Source organism: Nymphalis io, chromosome 12 (assembly GCF_905147045.1).
Source record: "Nymphalis io chromosome 12, ilAglIoxx1.1, whole genome shotgun sequence".
Lineage (NCBI taxonomy): Eukaryota > Metazoa > Arthropoda > Insecta > Lepidoptera > Nymphalidae > Nymphalis > Nymphalis io.
In genome coordinates, this window is record NC_065899.1 from 10,248,144 (window position 1) to 10,271,675 (window position 23,532).

General features: G+C 37.9%; 1 protein-coding gene across 1 annotated transcript; it reads left to right on the forward strand.

Annotated features, from left to right (window-relative positions):
• Nucleotides 1-3,798: 3,798 nt before the first annotated feature.
• Nucleotides 3,799-10,874, forward strand: LOC126772582 (uncharacterized). Its single transcript, XM_050492985.1, has 2 exons — nucleotides 3,799-5,617; nucleotides 10,816-10,874. Exons 1-2 carry the CDS (start codon nucleotides 3,799-3,801, stop codon nucleotides 10,872-10,874), a joined length of 1,878 nt encoding a protein of 625 aa, XP_050348942.1.
• The last annotated feature ends 12,658 nt before the right edge of the window (nucleotides 10,875-23,532 follow it).

The window sequence follows — 23,532 nt, forward strand, 5'->3', positions numbered from 1 at the left end:
ATTTTTTCACGAAGGTATTGCTATCACAGTGTTTAAAATAGTAAACATATTATATGCATGTATATTATATATTTACTATTTTAATCAACTATTTTTTAGCATCTTTTTCTTCGTCAATCCAGTTTTTAAACGCAGATCAAAGTCATATTTAGTAGTTTTATTTAAATTTGAATTGTAATTGGACTATGGCAGTTGATGACGAAATAGGCGCCCAATGAGCGTTTGGTATTTAATCGGATTATAAATCTGACATTGATTAGCGTTTAAGAAACTAGGAGTTTATTGTTTTTATATCTAAATGACGTTTATATATAATAACGCCAAATACAGATGGATAAATCAAAACGGTATAAAATTATGTTATTCAAACTTAAACCTCCATGTATGTTTTTCTAAATAACAATGGCTTTAAATAAAAAAAAGGAAGCTTTTTTATTGTCCAAATAAAATCGTAAAGAGAACGCTATTAAAAGCGTAAAAAAAATAAATTGAAATTCCATTAAGTTTGTATCTAAATAGTCTTGACATTCGTGCTATTTGCTTACTACAACTAATTTGCTTCTGCTTATTTCTGCCTTAAAGCTATCCAGCGCACTTTGTTTAAGATTACGTCCAATAAGAACGATGAAACTTTAATTAATATTTACCGTATATTATTAACTTGTGTGGCATTAACAAACAAACAACTCACGATCAATGGAGTCGTGGCGGTTACTTTAAAATCTTGAGCATAATTACTAATCACTGTAAACCAAACATTCAATTTACGAGGCGGGCTAATTGCGTCTTGCCCATCGTGCTTTGTAAAAAGTTGGCAGAAACCGTATCTTAAACTTATTTCTTAATTATAGACCGATTCATAGCGGCGTCGCAAGGTTCGTGCCAGAACAGTTGATGTGATGCTCACGAGTAATTTTCCTCGTTTAACGTCTTTATATTAAAGTGATAAGGTTCAAAATGCCATGATTAGCTTCAATTAAGACCGTCGTCTTGGCAAATAGTACCTCCAATAATTACACGGTTGAGAGAGAGGTTATCAGCCTCATAATATATTTTATGCCTTCCTTATCTAGAAGAATCTGCACTATTTTATTATTAAAACTAAATGAATTAAATTTATAGAAATTGCGAGTTATGTAATTTGCATTATTTGTTTTACATACTGAGTAAATCATACAAGATAAAAATAAAAATGTTCATTTTTTATTTCTATTGCAGTAATAGAAATACAAAATATTATGCGTTGTTCTTACAAATTATCATTCATAATATTTATGTTTTTTTCCCAGGCTGTAACGGTAGTTACATAAACATAATATGGTAAAATAGAATCATGATTCTTTGTTATACTATAAAAAATAACAGACGTTGTCTTTTAAGTTTTCAAAGGCCAGTGACCTTTCATAAAAATTCTGCACCTCGACAATTAATCAATCTTTCATAAAACTTGTTTTTTTTTTTATTATAAGAAGCAACCACCTATAAATGAACGACTATTGGGCAAAGCATTACTTTACTTCTTAAGCAGATGGATCAGAAGTCTATTCATAGTTCTATCACACTGCTGTTATTTAAAACAAACAAAACGAAATTTTACCTCACAATAAATATATATGCAATAATGGTTTTTATACACACAGTCGCTAGAAATACAACAGCCCATTCTAGCGAGCGCGGTTTCAACAAATGAAACGTACTGTCCTCAGACGGAATTAAGCCCACCAACACCGTCTAATTTGAAAAAGCCAGACGTATAAATTTTGCTCTAATCCCACAATTGTGTGAGGAAAATTGGACGCAATTTCGTACGCACTTGTTCGCCCTTTAGATGGCAAATCGCAGTATATTGTGTAATGAGTGTAGGGTGACAATATATGTAGGCTATTTGGTGCTGTAGTTACGTTTATAAAAACGTTCAGTTCAATTCGTCTCGTAAAAATAACATTGAATATTCTTTACCAATATAGTCTAAACAGATCTAATGTTCTTCACTAATATTGTTTAAAGATATCTAATGAGGGTATTTAAAAATATTATAATCTGTTATTAACAGCTACGTTCGCGTGGCATTATTAGACTTAGTTCTACACGCAGCTATTGTTGGGTAAAAATTCACCAATTCCACCGCAAATATTCTCTTTATTCTTTTTACAACGTCAGTGTCTATGGGCGAAATGGAATATTTGGCTTCACTTGGGCATATCTGCTTTTATGTATTCCTAAACTAAATAAGATAAATTAATAAATGTGACGATGACTAAGATGATGATGAGTAACTAATGCTCATTTTATATTAAATTCTAAATTTCATCCTCTATAGTTTGATTAACGAAAAACAAATTCCTTCCTCAAAAATAAACTTAGCCGCCCAAACACAACTAATTAACATCAAATTTCATTTTGAACACTGATAACCAATTTGTTTTAATGTTAATTTAAAATATTTGTACGTAAATGAAATAGTTTCTTAAGTTATAGCAATAAAGCAGTACATCCAACTTAAGAACGAAGCTTATCGTTCGCCCCACGTATTACTCATAATGATAAGTGCTGCGGAATTCGATACACTTTTATATTCACGCTTGACTTGGTTCTTGTCACTTACTGTGTTCACAATTGCAAGAAAAAATGTGTTGTATTACCATTCGATAAAAATGTCTTTAATAGATACTAAGACGTAAATGTATTCATCATTTATATAAAAAGCGTTCCGTTTATATAATTTACTGTGTGTAACTTTTATAGTATAGATTATGAAAATATTATTAATAATATTAAATATATGATCAAAGGAGTTATTCACGCAGATAGTTTCACCACAGGGAAGCAATTTTTATACTTGTTTGTATATTTAATTATCATCTTATCTTTGAGTTTTATATTACCATTAACAGTTAAGGAATGATAAAATTTATCGTATTTAAAATGTACTTTATTGTGTTTGAAGGTTATGTTTCAATTATATTAAATTATGAAATAAACATATACATATTATGTTACTTGTACACCCTTCGTCAGGCAACCTTAACTGAAGATCTTAGCGTATAAATTTATCTTAATTATTCAAATAGCTCTATAAATTTTGACTTCGTTGTTGGTTAAAAACTATTTTAAACTTCGAATGCTGTTTATCCTCGATCGTAGGCCATTTGTCGCCGTGAAGTTCCCCTGAGTGACATACAATAAGCTGCTTTCGACATAATGCTGTGGCGGCCGATTCACTACACACTCGCTGCTCCTATGTCTTGCAGGCTTGCGGCTTGCTCTCTGGTTAGTCCGTAAAAGGCACCAACATAAAGGAACGTAATTGTGTACTCATAAGCGTACGTTACTTGCTCGATTGAGTCAGCGATACGCAACGCTGTAATTGACGTAGCTTTTTATAGCTAGAGTGCTTTTTGCACATTGTTCTTGAAATCGTGTCAATAGAATTCTTGGCATTAAACAATACTTATAAACCGCTAAGATCGTGCAAATTATATAATACAAAGTACAATCGAGCTGTGAATTGAAAGTGTAAATAATTTGCGAATAATCTTGAGCGATTGTAATTCTCATCAAGGTTATGTTTTATACTAGATTTGGGTAAGTTTGTGCAAACATTCTATGTAATTGTGTACTTTTTGCTTGATTTCCGATCTTTGCAATTCGCTTCAAAATAAATTAAGTATTTGACAACTTCGAACAGGTAGCAAATAGACTGTTCAATTATTTTCATTTTTTAAATTTATATAGGGTATTTTTGTTTTCTTTTGTTTCGTTTGATTGTTCGTTGGTTTTTTTTTTTTTTTTGTTCTGATGGACGTCGACACGGAGTTGTCGTCGTCCGACGCAAATGCTGGGCGTAAACGCCCACTTGTGGGCCTCGCGCTCTTTGATTCCGGTTTGGATACGGAGACCGAAATCAGATCGGCGGCGAAACGTAACAGTGCTAGCCGGGGGAAGCTCACTTCCAAGGGACGCGGAACTGGCCTCGCTCGCGCCAAAGCCGAGCTTAAAGCAAAGGCCGCCGAGGCTAGGGAGGAGGCGTTTGAGCGCTCCTTAAGAAGTCGGGCTTTCCGTAAGGAGACGGCTGTGATCGCGCTTGACTCTGAGGAATCCTCTTCCTCGGAGGTCCGTAGGGAGGATCCCCTAAAATTGGGTGCAGAGGAGCTGCGTGCGGAGGCTGGTCGCAATGCAGCACTTATTCTGGAGATTGCCCAGAAATCCAGCAACCTGAAGGGTGGCTTCATCAAGAAGCTCAAAGAATCTGCATCTTCGCTCCAGTCCATCGTAGATGCTCTGGCATCAAGGACCGAGGCGGAAGAGACGCGCAGGCTTCGCGCTGATAATGGCCACCTGCGCAAGGAGGTGGACAGCCTCAAGACTGAGTTAAAAGCCCACCGCCGTGAGTTTGCGGAAATGCGGACCACGGTAGCAGTGGCAAATGAGGCGTCCACCAGCACTGTGCGGGACACACAGGCTTTGGAGGAATTTAAGGCCTCTATAATGTCGTCGGTGGGCTTTATGATTAAATCTCAAATGGAAGGAATTCAGGACCGTCTCCTTCCAGCTAAAGTGCTCCGTCCCCATCTGGCCGCGGACAAGAAACAGGCTGTAGTGCAGAAAACTGCACCTACATACGCGCAAGTGGTCCATCCGACCCCACCACCGAAACCCGCACAGGCGCCGAAACGGGTGCCTGCAGTCGAGTCAGTCCCGCTGGCACCGACTATGTGCCTATCAGCCACCCCGACCACGTCGGAGTCCCAACCACGGGAGGCCCAGGAGACATCATGGTCCACCGTGGTTAAAAAGGGGAGAAAGAAGAAAAAGGCTTCCCCCTCGGCCGCAGCGTCCGCCTCAGTACCATCAACAGTGGCGAAGGCTCCGCCGGTGGCCAAACCGAGGCTGGTTGCTCCTCGCAGGGCTGCAGTAATGGTCACTCTGCAGCCGGATGCGCAGGAGAAGGGCGTTACATACGCTCACATCCTGGAGCGCGCGGAGCAGGGCGTTAAGCTTCAGGATATTGGAATCTGTGGCGGCCTTAGGGTCCGACGATCGGCGACGGGAGCCAGACTCCTCGAGCTGCCGAAAGCACAGGCGGAGCAGGCGGATAAGCTTGCTGAGAAGCTCCGCACTGTGCTGGATGGTGTCGCAAGCGTCGTTCGACCTGTAAAGCGAGTGGACCTTAAGGTGACGGGATTGGATGATTCCGTCACCAAAGATAAATTGGTCGCTGCAGTTGCTCGTGCAGGGAACTGCTCCCCTGACTCAGTCAGATGCGGAGTGTTGCAGCGTGGTCCCGGATATATGGGAATGGTCCGCGTCACCTGTCCTCTCACAGCGGCGAAGAAGATATCAGATGCCGGTCGCCTCCTCGTAGGGTGGAGCTCGGCCAAGGTATGCGTATTGAAGCAGCGCCCTTTGCGCTGCTTCAAGTGTATGGGCCTTGGCCACACGAAGATGCTTTGCCCATCTAAAGCGGAACGGGGGGATCTATGCTTCCGGTGTGGCGTAGATGGCCACAAGTCGGCGGGCTGTACCGAGAAACTGCGCTGTGCTGTGTGCGCAGACGCTGGCAAGCCCTCTGGGCACGTGATGGGATCAGGGGAGTGCAACCCCCCCATCACAAAGGGTACGGTGGTCTTAGGCACCCAGACTACCACCAATGTCGGACGGCGCCAGGCCGAGGAGGAAGCTTCAATGTCAACATGAGCACAAACATAAAGTTCCTCCAGACGAACGTCAACCACTGCGCCGCGGCGCAGGACCTGCTGCTGCAGTCTGCAGTGTGGCCTGCGAGCCATATTATGTCCCTCCCCTACCTAACTGGTTAGGAGACTTGGACGGCACCGTGGTGGTTACTACCCGGAGTGAAACGAGTTCTCTCTCACTCATTGAGAGGGGCTCGGGTTACGTAGTGGCAGGGTGGAGAGAATTCGTTGTTGTGGGTACGTACTTCTCTCCCAACCGCGGCCTGGCGGAGTTCGAGATTTATCTCGGCTCGATCAGAGCTGCGGTGACCAGGCAGTCACCGAGGCCGATACTGGTCTTGGGCGACTTCAATGCTAAATCACGTGCCTGGGGCAACCCTGCCACGAATCCGCGAGGAAGGGCTATTCAGGTGTGGGCACTTCTCTCCAGCCTGTCCCTACTCAACAGGGGGCAGGTTTACACGTGCGTGCGGCAACAGGGGGGGTCCGTGGTGGATCTCTCTTTCGCCACCCATGTTGTAGCACGCAGAGTGTTGAATTGGAGAGTAGAGGAGGAGGTGGAGACTCTGTCGGACCACAGGTACATCCGGTTTGAGATCTCTACCTCTCGCAGGTCGGTGGAACCCTCTAGGGTGCCAACCACGCTTCCAAGGTGGTCTCTTAGCCAGCTAGATCGTGAGCTGGCCAGGGAGGCTGCCATCGTACAGCGATGGGGTTCCACAGGAAGGTGGGAGGGCGCCAGTGCAGAAGAGCTAGCGGGCCACATGCGCAGTGCCCTCAAAGAGGTCTGCGATGCTGCCATGCCTAGGTTCCGGCATAGAGCTCCGCGCCGGCAGGTGTATTGGTGGTCGCCCGAAATAGCAGAGCTTCGGGCGACGTGCAGCCGGGCGCGAAGGGCTTACGTCCGTTGTAGGAGGCGCAACAGTTTTGATGCGGACTTGGAGGGACAGCTATTGGTCGCTTATCGTCAGCTGAAAAAAGACCTACAGCTGGCGATAAGTCAGGCCAAGGAGAAAGCTAGGGAAGAACTACTGGCGGGCCTGAACCGGGACCCCTGGGGGCGTCCGTTCCGCGGTGTGCGTGGAAAATTCCGCACGCAGGGTGCCCCCGTGACAGAGACAATGTCATCGGATCTCCTCCTGCGCCTGGTCGGGGAACTTTTCCCCCATCCAGGTGAGCATGTCCCTCCACAGATGGTCCCTCGCTCTATGATTGACGACACAGTGGCTCCACCACTGATCACGGAGCGGGAGATGGAGGTGGCCTTCGACCGCTTGAGGGCCAAGAACACTGCGCCGGGCCCAGACGGGATTCCAGGGCGTGTTCTATGTGACGCTCTGGAATACCTAGGCGTAAGGCTTCGGGAGCTGTTCGACCAATGTCTGTGCAGCGGGCAGTTTCCGAAGCCTTGGAAAGAGGGAAAGTTGATCTTGTTGCCAAAGCAAGGTCGACCGCCAGATTCTTCCTCGGCATACAGGCCGATTGTGCTGCTGAACGAGACGGGCAAATTCTTCGAAAAAATTCTCGCTGCCCGTCTTATTCAGCACCTCGACGAGGTGGGGCCGGGTCTGTCAGAGGCTCAGTACGGGTTCAGGGCGGGTCGATCAACTATCGACGCCCTGGACGCCCTGAAAACCCGGACCACGATGCGGTGGCCCGAGGGGACGTAGTTCTGGCGGTATCGATAGATGTTGCGAACGCCTTCAATAGTCTTCCTTTCGAGACTATTGGGGAGGCACTCCGATACCACGGGGTGCCTTCCTATCTCAGGAGGCTGTTGGGGGCATACCTCCAGGACCGGGTAGTCCTTTGGGAGGGGGGCGATGGGCGTCTTGTCCGGCGTCGGGTAGGCTGTGGCGTTCCACAGGGGTCAGTTCTCGGCCCAATTCTGTGGAACGTTGGCTTCGACTGGCTCCTGCGGACATCCGTCCTTCCAGAATGGGGGTGTTGTGCTATGCGGACGACACTCTCATCACGGCGACAGGGCGGAATTATCAGGAGGCGGCTCGCCTGGCCGAAGTCGGTACGTCGCTCACAGTGGACCGCATAGGAATGTTGGGCTTGAGGGTCTCCATCTCAAAAACGGAGGCCCTCTTATTCCACGGTCCACGTCGAGGCCCCCCTCGAGGGGCGTTTATCACCGTCCAGGGGACGGTGATTAAGGTGCAGGCCCACATGAAGTATCTGGGCCTGACCCTGGACGGAAGATGGAGCTTCGGGCAGCATTTTGTCCAACTTGGCCCGAAGCTCATCAACGCTGCTGCTGCCTTAAGCCAGCTCCTACCAAATGTAGGAGGGCCGGAAACGCCATGCCGGCGATTATACGCCGGTGTTGTGCGGTCCATGGCTCTGTACGGTGCTCCCATCTGGGTGGACGCTCTCACCGCTCGGAACAAGGTTCTCTTGCGAAGGCCGCAGAGAAAAGGGTGATACGCGGATATCGTACGGTGTCGTGGACGGCGGCAACACTTCTCGCGGGCGATCCGCCTTGGGAGCTCCAGGCGGAGGTGCTCGCGGAAGTGTACCGGTTCCGGGCGGAAGTGAGGTCGCGTGGCGACCGTCCAGGGTTGGAGGAGGTGCTGCGAATCAGGACTCTCGCCCAGCAAGCCTTGATTCGCAGGTGGGAGGAGGATCTGAGGTCCCCATCAGCAGGCCTGGTGACAGTGGAGGCGATCCGTCCCCACTTGAGTCGCTGGGTAACGAGAAAAGGCGGCACACTGACCTTCAGACTGACTCAGGTGCTTACTGGACATGGGTGCTTCGGTAAGTACCTGCACGGAATAGTCAGGCGGGAGGTAACGCCCTCCTGCCACGAGTGTGGTGCACCTACGGACACGGCATGCCACACTCTGATGGAGTGTGCCGCTTGGGGGCCTCAGCGCCTTTCCCTGGCGACTTTAATCGGCGGAGACCTTTCGCTGCCGAGCGTGATAAATGCCATGCTTGGTAGCGAAAGGTGCTGGATGGAGATGGTCTCTTTCTGCGAAAATGTCATGTCGCAGAAGGAGGCCGCGGAGCGGGAGCGCGAGGAGAGTGCCTCCGCTGACCCGCTTCGTCGAAGAAGACCGGGGAGAAGACGCCGGCGCTATGCGCATCTTCTCCTCCCACCGTGAGTGTCGCCGGGGCCAGAGGGTCTCTGTACCCCGAGTACCCCCTAGGATTTGGAGGCCCGCAGAAGCGGGCCAACCGTCGGGACGGCACGGTAGTATGCGCAAGCGATCCCGTGACGTCCCCCGACAAGATGGAGTGGGTACCGCTGGTTTTTAGTGGGTATTCCGGCGCCTTCAGCGCCGGCGAGTCCCACATACCCCCCCACCTTATGTGGGGGAAACACATAAATGTGTTTTTCCAGCGAGAAAAAAAAAAAAAAAAAAGGTAGCAAATAGATAAATGTCAGAACAATTTAGAAAGCTTTACATATACGTTATATAATACGTTTTATATCCTTATGATCTTTATGATCCTTATGATCTCATTTATATTAAATGTTAAGTAAATATTATTGTAGGTAATAATAAATATATTAAACAAAATAAACTTACTTAGGACCCACATCGCCAAATAATCGCGTGATTTTATATTTTTATAATTCAAAAGATTTTTTTTAATATGCAAACATAACTCTAGTTTAATGACTGTCCAAAATCTACCACCGGTTTGGAAAGAAACCTTTCCGAGCTGAGAAGAACCGGCGGGTTTTTTTTATTAAGTATTTTTGTTTAGAATAATTACTTATTATTATTTAAAACGGCCTGAAGGCGATCGCTTCCAAATGCCTGCTATATATAAAGTCGTTAGTTTTATAAAATACTTTTAGCACACAAATGTTCTTTAACAGTTCATTTGATGATTACTATTAAGTATTCCTGAATTCCTTCTGAGATCATGTTGTAAAAACGTACATATTGTATCACAAACAAATTACTAACCCTTTGTAACAGGGGAACTAAGGTTATGTTGGAATCTGTAACCACAGAATCAAATCTCTGTCAACCCACCTACTTTTTATCAAGCGATTTTTTAATCGCGAATGCGTGTATACATATGATAAGTGTTATAGGAATGCGAAAATAATATATTTTTTGCAGTGCGGTCTAGTTCTAAAATGAAATATAAGCTTACATTTCCGTTCATAGTACTAATAACACTAGAATAATAATATTCTTGATTACAAAGTTTAACGCACTCAAATTTTGATTGATAGAATGGTAACTAAATTCAAATATTCAAATATCTGTTTCAACACCTACTTAGATTACACGACTTGATATGAATGCATAACTTCCTATAGTGTGGTGCATAAAAAACTGAATCAGTTTTACGTTTCTACCAAGCGTTGCGTGCCTGGGATCGATTTACATGTTCCCTGTTACACATAGCTACTGTCTTGTTATTTCTGGCGGGTTTTTATACTAATGGGCCTAATAACTTGATTGACCCCAGATGAATTCCGTATGATTTGAATAATTTTCCTCAGTCTTATACCACTTTTGTTTTTGTTCTAATCCAAAAGTTTGGACTTATTAGTTGATTATAATATAGTCGTATCTGGTTTATCGGGTCCTAATTTAGGTGCAATTTAAAGTTTTGAATGTAACATTTGATGAGATTGGTTGCTATTCTTTTCGAATATTAAATTTATGCAAATCATTACTTAATAATGCTATAAATATAAAATAGACACCCGTGTAAAATTTGAATTATGTTTCTGAAGGAAAAATATGTGGCTATTTTTAATGAAGGGATTATGTTGCATGACTTAAGTTGAAATACATAATATTATTCTAAGAAAACACTATTAACACGTTAGTAAAGGAAAATCTGCCAGTTTATCAGTCTCGGAACGGCGTGTTTATGTAACATTATCTCTTTGTTGCCGCTTTGTACTTATAGGAAGGGATTGATTTCAGTGTACTGTTCGCTCAAAATTATTTGACGAAGAGTTTATCATATCGGCATCCGCGTTTTTATATTTTTACCTTTTTGTAATGAATGACATTTCAATTGAAATGTATAAATATTTTTTATTGTAATCCAAACTATCGATAACAGATACTACGATTTCATTTGTTTGTGTGTATAGAATTTAAAGTCGTTCTATGTAGCTTACTAATTACAGTACAAAATGAGGTTGTTAACAGTTTAGTAGAAACAACTTGGTTTACTTCGAATCACTAACAAGATTTGTAGTTGATAGAGTTGTTGGTTTGGTACAATTCACTTTACATTCGTTCATGTAATTTATTGAATTTTCGGCGAAGCTGCACCTGTTCCAGTTACTGGTTAATTAACTTATATTAAGCCTATATAAGGCCTTTGCTTTAGGGCTTATATATTGTGAATTGATTGCTTACGTTGGCTTTGAATTAGTTAACTATAGTTTTCAATTAAAATAAAAAAAAGAAACATTATTGTTTTACAAACAAATCAACATTTATTCTCTTAAGTGTATCGGTTTTACACAAACCCGCTTTAGAGAAACGTGGTGGAATACGCTCTAGACTATTTTTGCAAGAGGAGAAGATGACTTTGCCCAGCCGTGGGATATATACTTCCTTGAATATGCTTTTAAGAATGACTTTAGGAATAATGTCATGTCAAGTATTTTGTTGCTTTGTCTAATATACATATGTATGTAACATAAATATTATATAATGATGGGCAATAAAAATGCCGAATTTATAAATTACTTAATTAATTGTATTAAGCATTGTTATTTTTTTGCAATAAGTTTTTTTTAAATGTTAGAAATTCTTAAAAATCAGTTCACACGGGCATTGGCAATTGGCAAGATAAATCGAGACGATTGTGGAAGCAAGCAGAACGATCGTCGCACGCAGAGATTCGTCACAGAATTAGTTCGTGGTCTCTGTGCCTTACAACAATCTAGGGCTGACATATTGTTAGATACCGTAACCTAAATTTTAACTTAGCATGGGCCCCGCTCTCCATTCCTATTTTCCATTTTTTGTGTAAAATAAAAAGAATGAACACAATACTCAATACTGAAATGAATTACAAGTACTCTTAATTGATTGTTTTAAAAGTTTGACGAAAACGTGGTTTTAGAAATTATTAGTTTTTTCAAAGTTACTAATTCTTTAAGTAATAAATGTTGCATAGCGGTTGTATAATTACATTGTTTAGTTGTATACACATATTTGTTTTATTACTGCAAGTACTGTAACGGTACAAGTACTCCAAAAGCGAAGGTATAAAGTTAAGGGATATAGGGTGTCACCTATGACGTGCCAATTTATTCTTAGAATCGCGTTTTAATTCAGCTGACCCCACTCACGAAACCTTTTAAGTTTCTGCAAATAATCAATGACTATTTCATTACTTGAATGTGTCACATCGACAGCCCTAAGCGCCGACCTTGGCTTGGTCGCGGGAACATTGGGACTTCCGCCCTCCATTCATCACGAAATCGATTGAGGATCGAATGGCCGACGTATCGATTACACGGATTTTTTTAAAATGTCGTATTGTGTAACCATAGAAATCTAAATGTACTCGTTAAAAGTCTAAGGAATATACTTAGAAGACAATGTGATAGCTATAATAATAGTTCATGTCGTAACGCAACGATGATTTCATGTATGTATATTATTTGATTGTATTATAAATACTTTACACATGTTTCGGAATAATTTTATATTGAATGAGGATACAGAATATTATATGAAAACTAAACTAGAAACTAGTATGTCGAACTAGTTTTAGGAAAAATACGCTTACGACTTAGGACTACCGATTTTTTGGAAGTTCATTGCCTTATTGCGTTACATTATTACATTTGAACTGTTGAATATATAACTGTTTATCAAAAACGACCTTTGATATTTATATTCTAACGTTTGTATTTCGATTGCAATTCAAAACTCCCTATAAAAATTTTTTAGTACGCCTTTCGGCAAGACATCTCATTTTATTTTATAATATTATGAACCATAACATTGCATAGCTTATTTGAGAATCCCTTTCTCATCCTATACAATATTTTATATTTACTCATTTATTTGTACAAGGGAACTCGTTCCGTCTAAATGAATAAAATTGATTGCTTATACAAACTGTGCGCCCAAATACTCAACCATCACATTAAAAAAAAACTTCGAAAAAAGTTTAAGAGCGTGGATCGTGGACGTCAGGCGGCGGCCGGGGCCCGGGCGCTCGGCTCGAAGGCAGTTCGGCGGACTCGAACCGACCTTGAGGCTCCGTAAGACAACTCGATTGTGTTATTTGTTTATACACAACACTACCTGTTCACGGCTGCACGCACACAACCGACCTCTCGCGGGCGCGAGTCGACCGGGGCGTGCGCGCACATCGATGTTCAATCGCTCAGGCATTTTACGGCGATTTTAGTAATGACCACCGATTTATTACGGCTCTGGTATGCCGCCTAAAATTTTACTGCACAGATTAAAAATAAGGAAAGCGATTACAATCGACTTTATTGAAATAAGACACGCAATTATATGAGGAAATCACGGGTGTTCCATATAGGTTCGTTTATTCAATTCGTTCACTCAATTTAAGTTTGAAAATATTTATTTATTGTTAGAAAGTAGAATAGAAATTTTCAATCGTATTTTATTATTAGATTAATTATAATATATCCTTATCTCAAGGATTTTTTTACGACCTCGTGTAAAACAGTTTATCAAGATTGTTGACGTAATGCGTTCATAATATGCGTTATGGTATCCTTACTATGGAGTAACTGGATCCATTGGGACACTATGAAAGAGACGGAAGCCGCATCTAAGTGCCATAAAAATATTTCACCGCGGGGATCGACGCTACCTGATAAGGATACGCAGTCATTTGTAGTACGAACGTAAGCCAGACCGCAGAGATACACAGTTTATTTTTGAAACACCGTCAGAGTTATCTTCCTAATGTGTTAGGGGACATGTCATATAGATACGAAACTTCGGAACTCTTAAAATGATTGTGCTTTTTTTTTTAATAAAAAATCGCCTGATATTTTTGTTATATGTGTTTTATATTATTATTTTCTAGTAATAAAGTATAATAATAAAGCAACAGTTTACGAGCTGCAAAGCGACGTAAGAGTCGAAGGTCCGCTAGGCTATTGTCATCTACACAATGCATTATCTTTACGCTTATTTGGAACTGTTAAATAGGAGTATTAATAATGCAAAAACATTTTTTTTTAAATATTATTTCTTTAAGCAACACCAAGACAATATGATCGATATAAGTTTATTTGTGATTAATTTATTCCTTTCGGTCGGGTCGGGCCATTTTGCGATCATAAATATTGTCCATCGGGAGTGCTTCGTGACCTATGCTTAAAATCATGGCTGTGATTACAGTGGATGATTTAGTTGAGCGTTATTGAGTCCCTACCGATATGGTGGTGTTGAATTATGTCGTACCTTCTTCGATTACTTTGTTATATTTAAAACGAGCTTAGATAATAATTATAAGATCATATTTCATAATAGTGCTTAAGAATAAAATCTTAATTGTAAGTCATCGGTTATCGTTTTATAATATTCGCTTTATCATCGAGATTTTCAAGTCGATATTTACTTATTCGTAACACAAATTTTGCTTACCTTAATAAGAGTAGTTTCTGATAGTTAAACGCTGTGTTGTCTAAGCTAACGTTAGCGATGTTTGATTTGCTGTAGAGATGCTACGAACGTTTCAATATAATTTAAATGGGTTTTAATTCTTTTTTTTAAATTTTACTATTTGTAGGATTATAACTTTTTAATATTTTATTTACGATATAAATTATCAGTAATAATTATTTCTATTCAAATTAACTGAACCGGTAAAAAGAAAATTAATGATTAAAATATACGTACATAATTCATATATTTATATAACATTCGAAAGAAAAATACCTAATACGTAATGCTTATGGGCCATTATCATACTCTACGTCGTCGGAGAAGAGTAAAAAAGTCCACAAAACAAAGTTACAACATCCTTAATCTGAAATTCTTATTACCGACGCTATGGCGTACGAACAAGTGTTGCTTGCGTGACTGCCGCGATCCGATCATCCTGAGTTTCTCACGACAATCTGATATTTCACTGAACATGTATAGAAGCCATTTTTGTTTTGAGCTCCGAATATGCGAGTCAGCTTATCGTCATTTCATATTTTTTATATTTATTACTTTCAATACATGTCTGCGATTTCATTGTTTTGCTTTGAGTTTTATTCAGCAAACTGCGTATACACAAGGGACAATTGCAAGGATTACAGGAGTACATACAACATTAATATATAATACATTTGTATTTGACGTATTTCTTTTATATTGACGATTGCCGTGTTGTGTCAGGAAATGATCTCTCTGTTATCTACATCGGAATAATATTTACGTCCCATTAAATAATTTATAGCATTGATTGATCATCGGAATTGAAATTAATAGGAGCACATATAAGTGAGTCGAATACTGGTACTAATTAATTCTAACGGTTGGCGGGTTTACATCATTCACGTATAGAGCAGCTGTTTTTTATATTTAGTTGTATAATGCTTTGGAGGATATAAAAATGTTCTAATATGTTTTAATCAATGTACAAAGAGTGATTCGATCGTAAAACGGTCAAGAAAGCGACCGAAGCAAATTAGAATATCGCTACTGGTAAATGTATATATTTTTGTCGGATCAACTGTCTATACATCGAAAACTCAATCAATGCCTATGAAATTTACAAGCAGATAAAATTTAATTTAATGTTTTATCGATGAATCCCGCTTGTGTGGGTGCGCGTGTGTGTGTTCGTAATAATTATGCGGCGGATCGACGGCGCGGGCACAGCGCTGGTGGTCTGCCCTCCCCCCACCGCGCTATAAGTAAAGCTTCGGAACTCACGATGGACACAACGTTTGCTACGGATGTGTAATCTTTAAAACCTATTTGTTCCTATCTATCATTTATAAAGACTAGCGTGTAAGAATATTTTATTATTTTTATTTCAAATATATTATACACACAATTTATGATGTACTTCTTAAGTGACTTTAAATATGTTATTAAACATTTATTCCATTCCTAGCAGCGTAATAGCCATTTTCTCAATACAATCTAAAATAAAAACCATATCTATTATGTCGAATGATAACTAAAGTATAAAATATATCCGCGATATTGTAGCGATATCGGAACCGCGACACTGAATGATTTCACGTGTTCGCCTCAATCGCTTATCAAAGCTTTTGCTCTCAGCTGATTGGCACATGCGCGTATCAGCAACCTTCCAACGGCATTGAGATAAAACTGACTTAAAAATAAGTATAAAACTTGCTCTACCCCGAGGCTTAAGTCGTGTGTTTTAAGATAAAGTGCTGTCATTAGGCTCTATCCTTTCTGAGAAAAATAATAGTTAAATAGCAATTATGTATATTACACGTAAAGATAATTAATAAATATTTCAATAATTATTTACATATGTACATTAAAATTAAAACATAAAAATTCTTATTAAACAAATATGTAATTAAAATAATGCGATAAATTTATATCATTCAACAATTCAACCTATCATTAATGTTGAACACATAAATGCGAATATGTTTTTATAAATAAATGAAATTCTCAGTGACTTGAAAAATAAATCGTCCAATGCAAGCTGTGCACATTTAGCTGTATTATAAGGCCGAGGTAAAATTTATTGGTCACTTAAAGGAGCTGTTTCGCTTCATGTTGTCGACTCGGTTTGATTAGGGAAAGTGTGAGAATTTGCGGCCTTACCTTATGTCTTCGGCGCGCGTCCCCGTGTATATTTATTTACCCGTCACTCAAAGTGTGCTCCGACGCATGCGTTAAAGGCACGACAATGTAGCGCTTTGTAAAAGGTTTTACTAACCTTTAGAAGAGTAAATTTCGTTGTCATGCATAAAACATTGTTTATGTGATATGTTTTCGTTTTTTTTTAATTTATATTTCATCACATGACCGAGAATGCTTAAGTAGTTTTATAAATATGAATACCGATACATAAGAACATGCTTGTAGAATGTATTTTAACATAATTGTTAATTAATATTTTTTAAAATTATAGCAACCGAGATGGTTTCGTGAATAGAAAATTTTAATTAAAGATTGCCGGTTCAAACCAGATTCGAATTCTTGTCATGCCGTGCGGTGAAGAAAAGCGCCCTGAGGAAAACTACATGTCTAAGATAAAAGTCTATTATATAGATTCTAACGCTCAACAGAAAAACTCAGAAATATTTCGTTCCAATTTGAAGGGTGAGTAAGCAAAAGGGACATAACATCTTCGTTTCCAAGGTTGGTGACATATTGGCGGTGGTGACTACTTAACATCAGGGAGCCCATTTCCCCGTCAGCGTACCAATAACATAATATATATGTGTTATATATCCACTAACATTGGAATCAGCAGCTTTGTCCAGCAGTGACAGTTTAAAGGGTTATTTGTTATTTGATAAGAAGCTAATTTGGTTTAAGTTTTTCATTATGCAATAAAAATTTTAAATGGCTGCATAAATAATTAAACCACAATAATAATTTTAACATGGTGATAATAAACGACAATAATTATGAATTCATATAAAGAGAATTGTATTTATTATATGATAGTAATAAACTAACAAATTGATTTAGGCCTACAGTCCTTAATAATCATTCGACGGTAAAAAGACAGGTGTCATAAAACTAGTTGCCAGTTATTATGGATCTCATTCGAGTAGTTCAAAGTCAATTATTAAATAACTGTCATGTATAATTTTACTCAATAATAAATGCCGAGACGACACAAGTAGGTTCAAACACATGCAAGAATCACTGGAAATTAATGTGTTTGATTTGTGATTATATCTTGTGTAGTAGTGAAGGAAAATACTCTAATTAAACCTGAATGTCTTGGATGAAAATCTGCCAAATGTGTATCCTATCCGCATTGCAGCAGTGTGGTGGAATAATTTACTACACAAAGGGCCTTAGTCCATTAGTGGTATATTTACATTTACTTTTACGAGGAATAACAAATTTTAAAGCAAAAAGTGTATCGGTTTTCGTTGACCAACAATTGTTTTGAATATGTGTTTGCATTTTTTTTCTAACAGTTAACTTGTTGGAATTATATTTATTGACTGCAGTTGGTTTTTTAAGCAAAGCTTTTAGTACGTTTGTTAAAGTTAGAGTTTAGAAGATAGTTTTTCTTTTATTTCTTTATATACATTTTTTTTAAACTTTCTCTTTGCCGGGAGTTCCTTAAAACATTGCTTTTGAAGTATAAAATGTGTAGTTCATACTACAAACTATTATTATATTCAATAAAACATATTCATAAAAATATTCTCTGGATAAGGCTTAATTACACATTCCATTCATAAAGGCAAGTAACGTTTTGTTTTTACTATATATTAACGAGCAGAAATTCAATCTGCAAATTGAATATAAAACTTTCAATTATCGTCATGTTGAAATCTAAATCGATTAAAATAAATTTTACGATACCGTAGATAATTGTACGATTTGTTTGATTTTTTTTTGTGTCCTATCTATTTACTGAAATAACATTTGTGTTCAACTATTAATACAAAATTGTAGTTTTTTTTTTAAATTTTAATAGAGACATAAATTTTCTTTTATACTTTAGAAAAACACATAAACAAATCGTTAACATTAATGAGTTGAACATTATTTTACAAAACAAAAGTCACAAGTAAAGTATAAATTTTAAAAACACTTAATGTACAAATAACCCGTTTATGTGACAATCTATTCGCCAATGTTTATTGCATGGGTACCGTTACTGCGAAATTTGTTTACAAACGTCAAAGTCTTTCTTTCTTAAATATTTTATTGTTTATATAGGACAATAAATGTGCCGGCGTCCCTTGAGCGGTATAACATAAACTGTGCAAAAACAAAACGGAACTGCTTTGTTTCAACTTTTGTTTCGAGTTTTGCAACTCTTTAACAACCCTTAAATGTCTAGTCTTTATTATAAACGGTAAGTAAAAATGGCTGCGCCATAAACAGTATTTGCAACTACGAGTGTCTTTTGTTTATAATTATTGGCGTATTGTTATATAACAGTTTAGGAATGTTTTGATGGTTCTTGTTAATGTGTTTACTGTTACGTTTTGAGAAAACTGTAAGACAGTAAGTATAAATCAAGTGTTATCAATATAAATTATATTTAAATTTATTCCCGGTGGGTTTTGATTAGGTATATTTAAAATGTAATCGGTATTGTATATTATTATATTATATTTTTTTTACTTAGGCTGAGTAGAGCTAATCCTTGGGTGTTAAGAGATGATTGAGAGGTTTGTTATGAGGGTAAAGCAACCTACACCAGCAAAAGCCGTAAATTTCTGATAAATTTGTTTTTATTGCAGTTACTGAAAAACTTTAATCAAATAGCTGAAATTATACAAAGCGAGTGGTGAATAAATATGTTTTTAAAATAAATCAAAGAAATCATATCAATTTTTGTATTATAATAAAAAAAAAATTAAACTCACGGCATACAAAGTAGATACGAGTAAGTTATTCAATATCAACGTATATAAGTCCTCGATCAAGAATGCGCCATCTATCTGATAAGCGAAGTTTCACGCGGTCTGCTGAGAGATTCATTGCGGTTTGAGCGCCCTGCCCTTATGGGACACAGAGTGGAAATATCAATTAAACAATTGTAGTTGGTTCTTTAAATTAATATATTTCTAAACACTGTATCTATTTGATATATTCCTTATCCGGTTTGAACTGCGATCATATGTATAAATAGGAATTATGAGATAATTTATGTGACGGTAAGTCAACTCTACGAGTATTTACTAATATTTATATATTTATTATGTGTAAGAATTTCTCTTAATCTTGAAGATTTTAAGCTTTAATTGCTTAGCGGTATATGGGCAATTTTACTATTCATGCTCCGGCGAGAGAAGACCTTATAAGATTATTGGAAAAATATTTCAACGAGGGAATATTGCTGGTACTCTTGCCAGCATTCTACTAGAATGTCTTCGTCATCATCATAAGCTTGTCCTTATCAGCGTCGTTTTTTAAATTAGAGTATGAAAAAAAAACAGTTGTCTGACTCTAATTATTCTTCGAAATTCTTTTGATGTCACCAAGAGTTGGTTTTTCACTAAAATTCATACTATATTTCAATTCATATACGTATATTAATTGAAATTTTGTTTTTACTAATATTTACTGAAATGAGAAATAAAAAAACATTTATTCATGGTTTCAAAAAAGGAATACTATGTATACAAAACCGTTGTGTTAAAATAATATTTACTTAATGTCAAGCTACATTCAAACTCGGAATAAATATCCTATGTTTTTTAAATCATAAACGTGATCGAAAAATAAATAATAGCAATAATCTTTCATAGCGCAATATATATTTTAAAGTTCATTCATCATGATCAAATAACCAATTGGGAGATTACGTCGTATCTCTAATGTAATCATGCGTTTGAATTATATTATACTCGACTACATTGAATCAATCAATAGACCGAAGACATCTTATAAATATAAAATCAGTCACAATTAGTAAAACTAAGGATATATACTTTTTTTTAATTTAAAATAGGTAGGCTTTTTCCTATTTGGGAAATGGGCCACCTCATGATAGGTCGTCATCAGCGCCTATAAACCTTAGCACTGTGAGAAATAATATAATAATAATAATATCCTGGGCATTATTCACACACAACCATTTGATCCCGATTAAGCAGAGCTTGTACTATGGAAATCAAATAATTGATATACTACATATACTACTTTTCTTTTGTAAATACATACTTATATAGATAATTACAACCAGACTCAGGAGAAACAGACATGTCCATGCACAAACATGTCTGTCCTGGGTGGGAATCGAACCCTCAACCTTCAGCGTGAAAGGCAAGTATGTACCAACCACGCCAACCGGCTCGCCATTAACCATCCCTTACATTGTCAATGTGTCACTGGCTTTTGGAACTAAGATGTACCTTGTGCCTGTAGTTACACTGTCCCACGCTTCAAATCGTAACATAACAATACTAAATACTAAGTATTTATATAATGTTGCAATTTAGAACATCTGTAATATTTAGCCTGTGGTTATTATAACGTATGCTGATATCTACAAAACAAGCGCAGATGAGAGATTAGATCTGCAACGATACTTGCGACGATCAGGTATGGCCGGGTGCCCGTGATACGTTCATACTATTATTGTAATTCCAAGTTTACTGATCATATTTATTAATTTTTTGTACTCAATGTTTAATAATATATATTGAAAACATTTGTTTATTGGGTGATTAGTTAAACGATGCTGTCTTCTTCTTCCGAATGTCAAATTAATAATGATAGAAAGAGCGAAATCAGTGCTTAATTAAACAGCCGTTAAGCAACGTTTATAAGTATTGCGGTATAATTTTTAATGTTAGAATATATGATATATTTGTTCACAGGAAGAAAGCAAGCTCGTCTAGATGAATATCAACCACTTATTGTAATGATAAAAAACAATTCGTGTTTGGGTGAGTGAGCCAGTGTAATTACAGGTCAGAATTAACATATTATGTTCAATGGTTAGCGATATATAAATAATGTGGCTCACTTGGACTTACCGAAACGGTTACCCAAACGCACTTGCACGAAACCCTGGTAGTCCCTTTGGGTTTTATCACTATTTCAAACGCCAAGCCGCAATATTTAGTATTTTTATATTTCGATTTGAGGGTTGGGTGAGCCAATTTAACTACAGGAACAAGGGACATAACGTCTTAGTTCTCAAAGGTGGAATATTGGCGAGAGTCGGTTAACATTTCTTATTAATGACAGTCAGATTATACGTTCGCCAATCTGCCTAACTATTTTGTAAGAAAACGAGTAAGCATCATGCTTTATCTTGTATTTGTTAAGGAAACAGGGAAAAAAGAATAAATAAGTAACGACAAATTGATACCGATTCCGCTATTGATTCCGGCTACAAATCCACGTATGTATACATGATGTATGCTCAGCTTAAAATAACTTTTCGTCTGTCCAAAATCCACGCCAGTAGACCCGCAGGCTAAAGCCTCTTAATTATTAATGTCGATATAAAACAATATAAATACTAAAAGCCCACACAAATATTAGTATAGACGGAATTGATTTATGATATTTATGATATTTAAAGGTTCACATATTTGTTCTAGTATAAGTTGGTACACATCTCTATTTAAATATTAACGTCGGTAAGAAAAATAAATGGAAGTACTATGCGTATTATTGTAGCTGTGTTTTTCAATCATTTCGGTATTACGGTTTACATTCGATGCTTTGTTGAATTCGTATCAAATATATCTTTGCATAATGATGACATATCTCTTAAAAAATGTCATATTGATTCTAGAACTCCAAGCCGTAAATGTATTTAATCGATAATGCGTTATGGTCTTGATTGTTTTATCTGTGACAGGTTTGATATTATTTAATCTGTGGTAATTAAAAATGCGGATTATTTTTGCTTTCTGTTTTACATCTGAATCGTAATTTAAATATCGAATTCGTTTTGCATAAAAACGTTACAAAGTAATAATAGAAATCGCATAGCACATGTCTAATTGAGATATAAATTTTTTCGTTTTTTTTGCTAACTAATTGCCCACATCACTTCGCATGGGAACGTTAATTTTTTATGGTAGGATTGATTGTATGTAAACAAGTAGTTATTGCTTATTAATGGAGTTCATTTTGATATTAATTGAGGTTTTTGCAAACAATTTTTCAATGATTATAATATCGTTGAATATTTAAATGTTTTAATACTACGTACATAATAGTAACTATTACTAGGCAATTAATATTTAAATTAAACTTTTGATAGAATGTTATAGGTCCATATGAGTGTAAATCTACACTAATACACAAATGGTTTTTCTAAAATTTATGGAGAAGTAATTCCTAAAAATAAGTAATAGATCGTTCTATGTATAGCTGTATATATGACGATGAATATAAATAATCTAATCGTTGAGTTACATGATCGTATATTAAAAATTAAAAACATAACACAATTGATCAATATAAATAAACTATACATCGTGTATTCTTTATAACAATCATCAATTCCCGAGAGGTTCGCATATATTTGCATTTCAAAGGGCGGATTGTTTCAGAGCGCAGTGTGTAATTACGCAAACACTATAATAGCCATGTCAAGAGAGCACTGATGTCCGAGCTGCCTTATTTACTGCCTTGAGAAAAGAAATGTCAAGATGTCCTGCGTTCACGATTATCGTAACGCATCGAGCGAGCGATTGCTAGATAGCGTTCACACACCACCTTAAAATTCTTTCATTCTATTTAAATTTTAGACACGACTACAGGTTTCCTTATATTTAAATTTCTTTATATTACTGGGAGTAAAGTCCAACGTCGTTTAAGAGGTATATCGTTGAAGAGCAGAAGTATGTCCATCCGCATGATATAATGGACTTCCAGTTTTATTGTTAAGACTTTTCTGACCATTAGTACTGGCCTTTTAAAATAATATTTTTTTTTATCTGCATAATGCACGATCGTATATTTTTTTTTTGCTTGTTTAAATGAATATAAATAGAAAAATAACTTCCACACAATGAGACGGTAAACCTGTTTTAACAACGTCTTTTATCAAACAAGTAGCTGACTGTTAGACAAAACCACAAGAAAATTAATTACATTCACGTAGTGGGTCTACTCATAGATCATTGGGACACGTCACCCAGTGGAGTCACACCGAATTAATTTTTCAAAAGCGCGCAAACGGGTTTCTTCGAATCATTACCATTTCCAAGGAGGCCGCCCATTCATGCTTC

Coding starts and splice junctions, on each gene's coding strand:
- LOC126772582 (XM_050492985.1), top strand. CDS start 3,799: ATGGACGTCGACACGGAGTTGTCGTCGTCCGACGCAAATGCTGGGCGT. Junction 5,618..10,815: donor CAACCCCCCCATCACAAAGG/GTACGGTGGTCT, acceptor TACTAATTACAG/TACAAAATGAGGTTGTTAAC.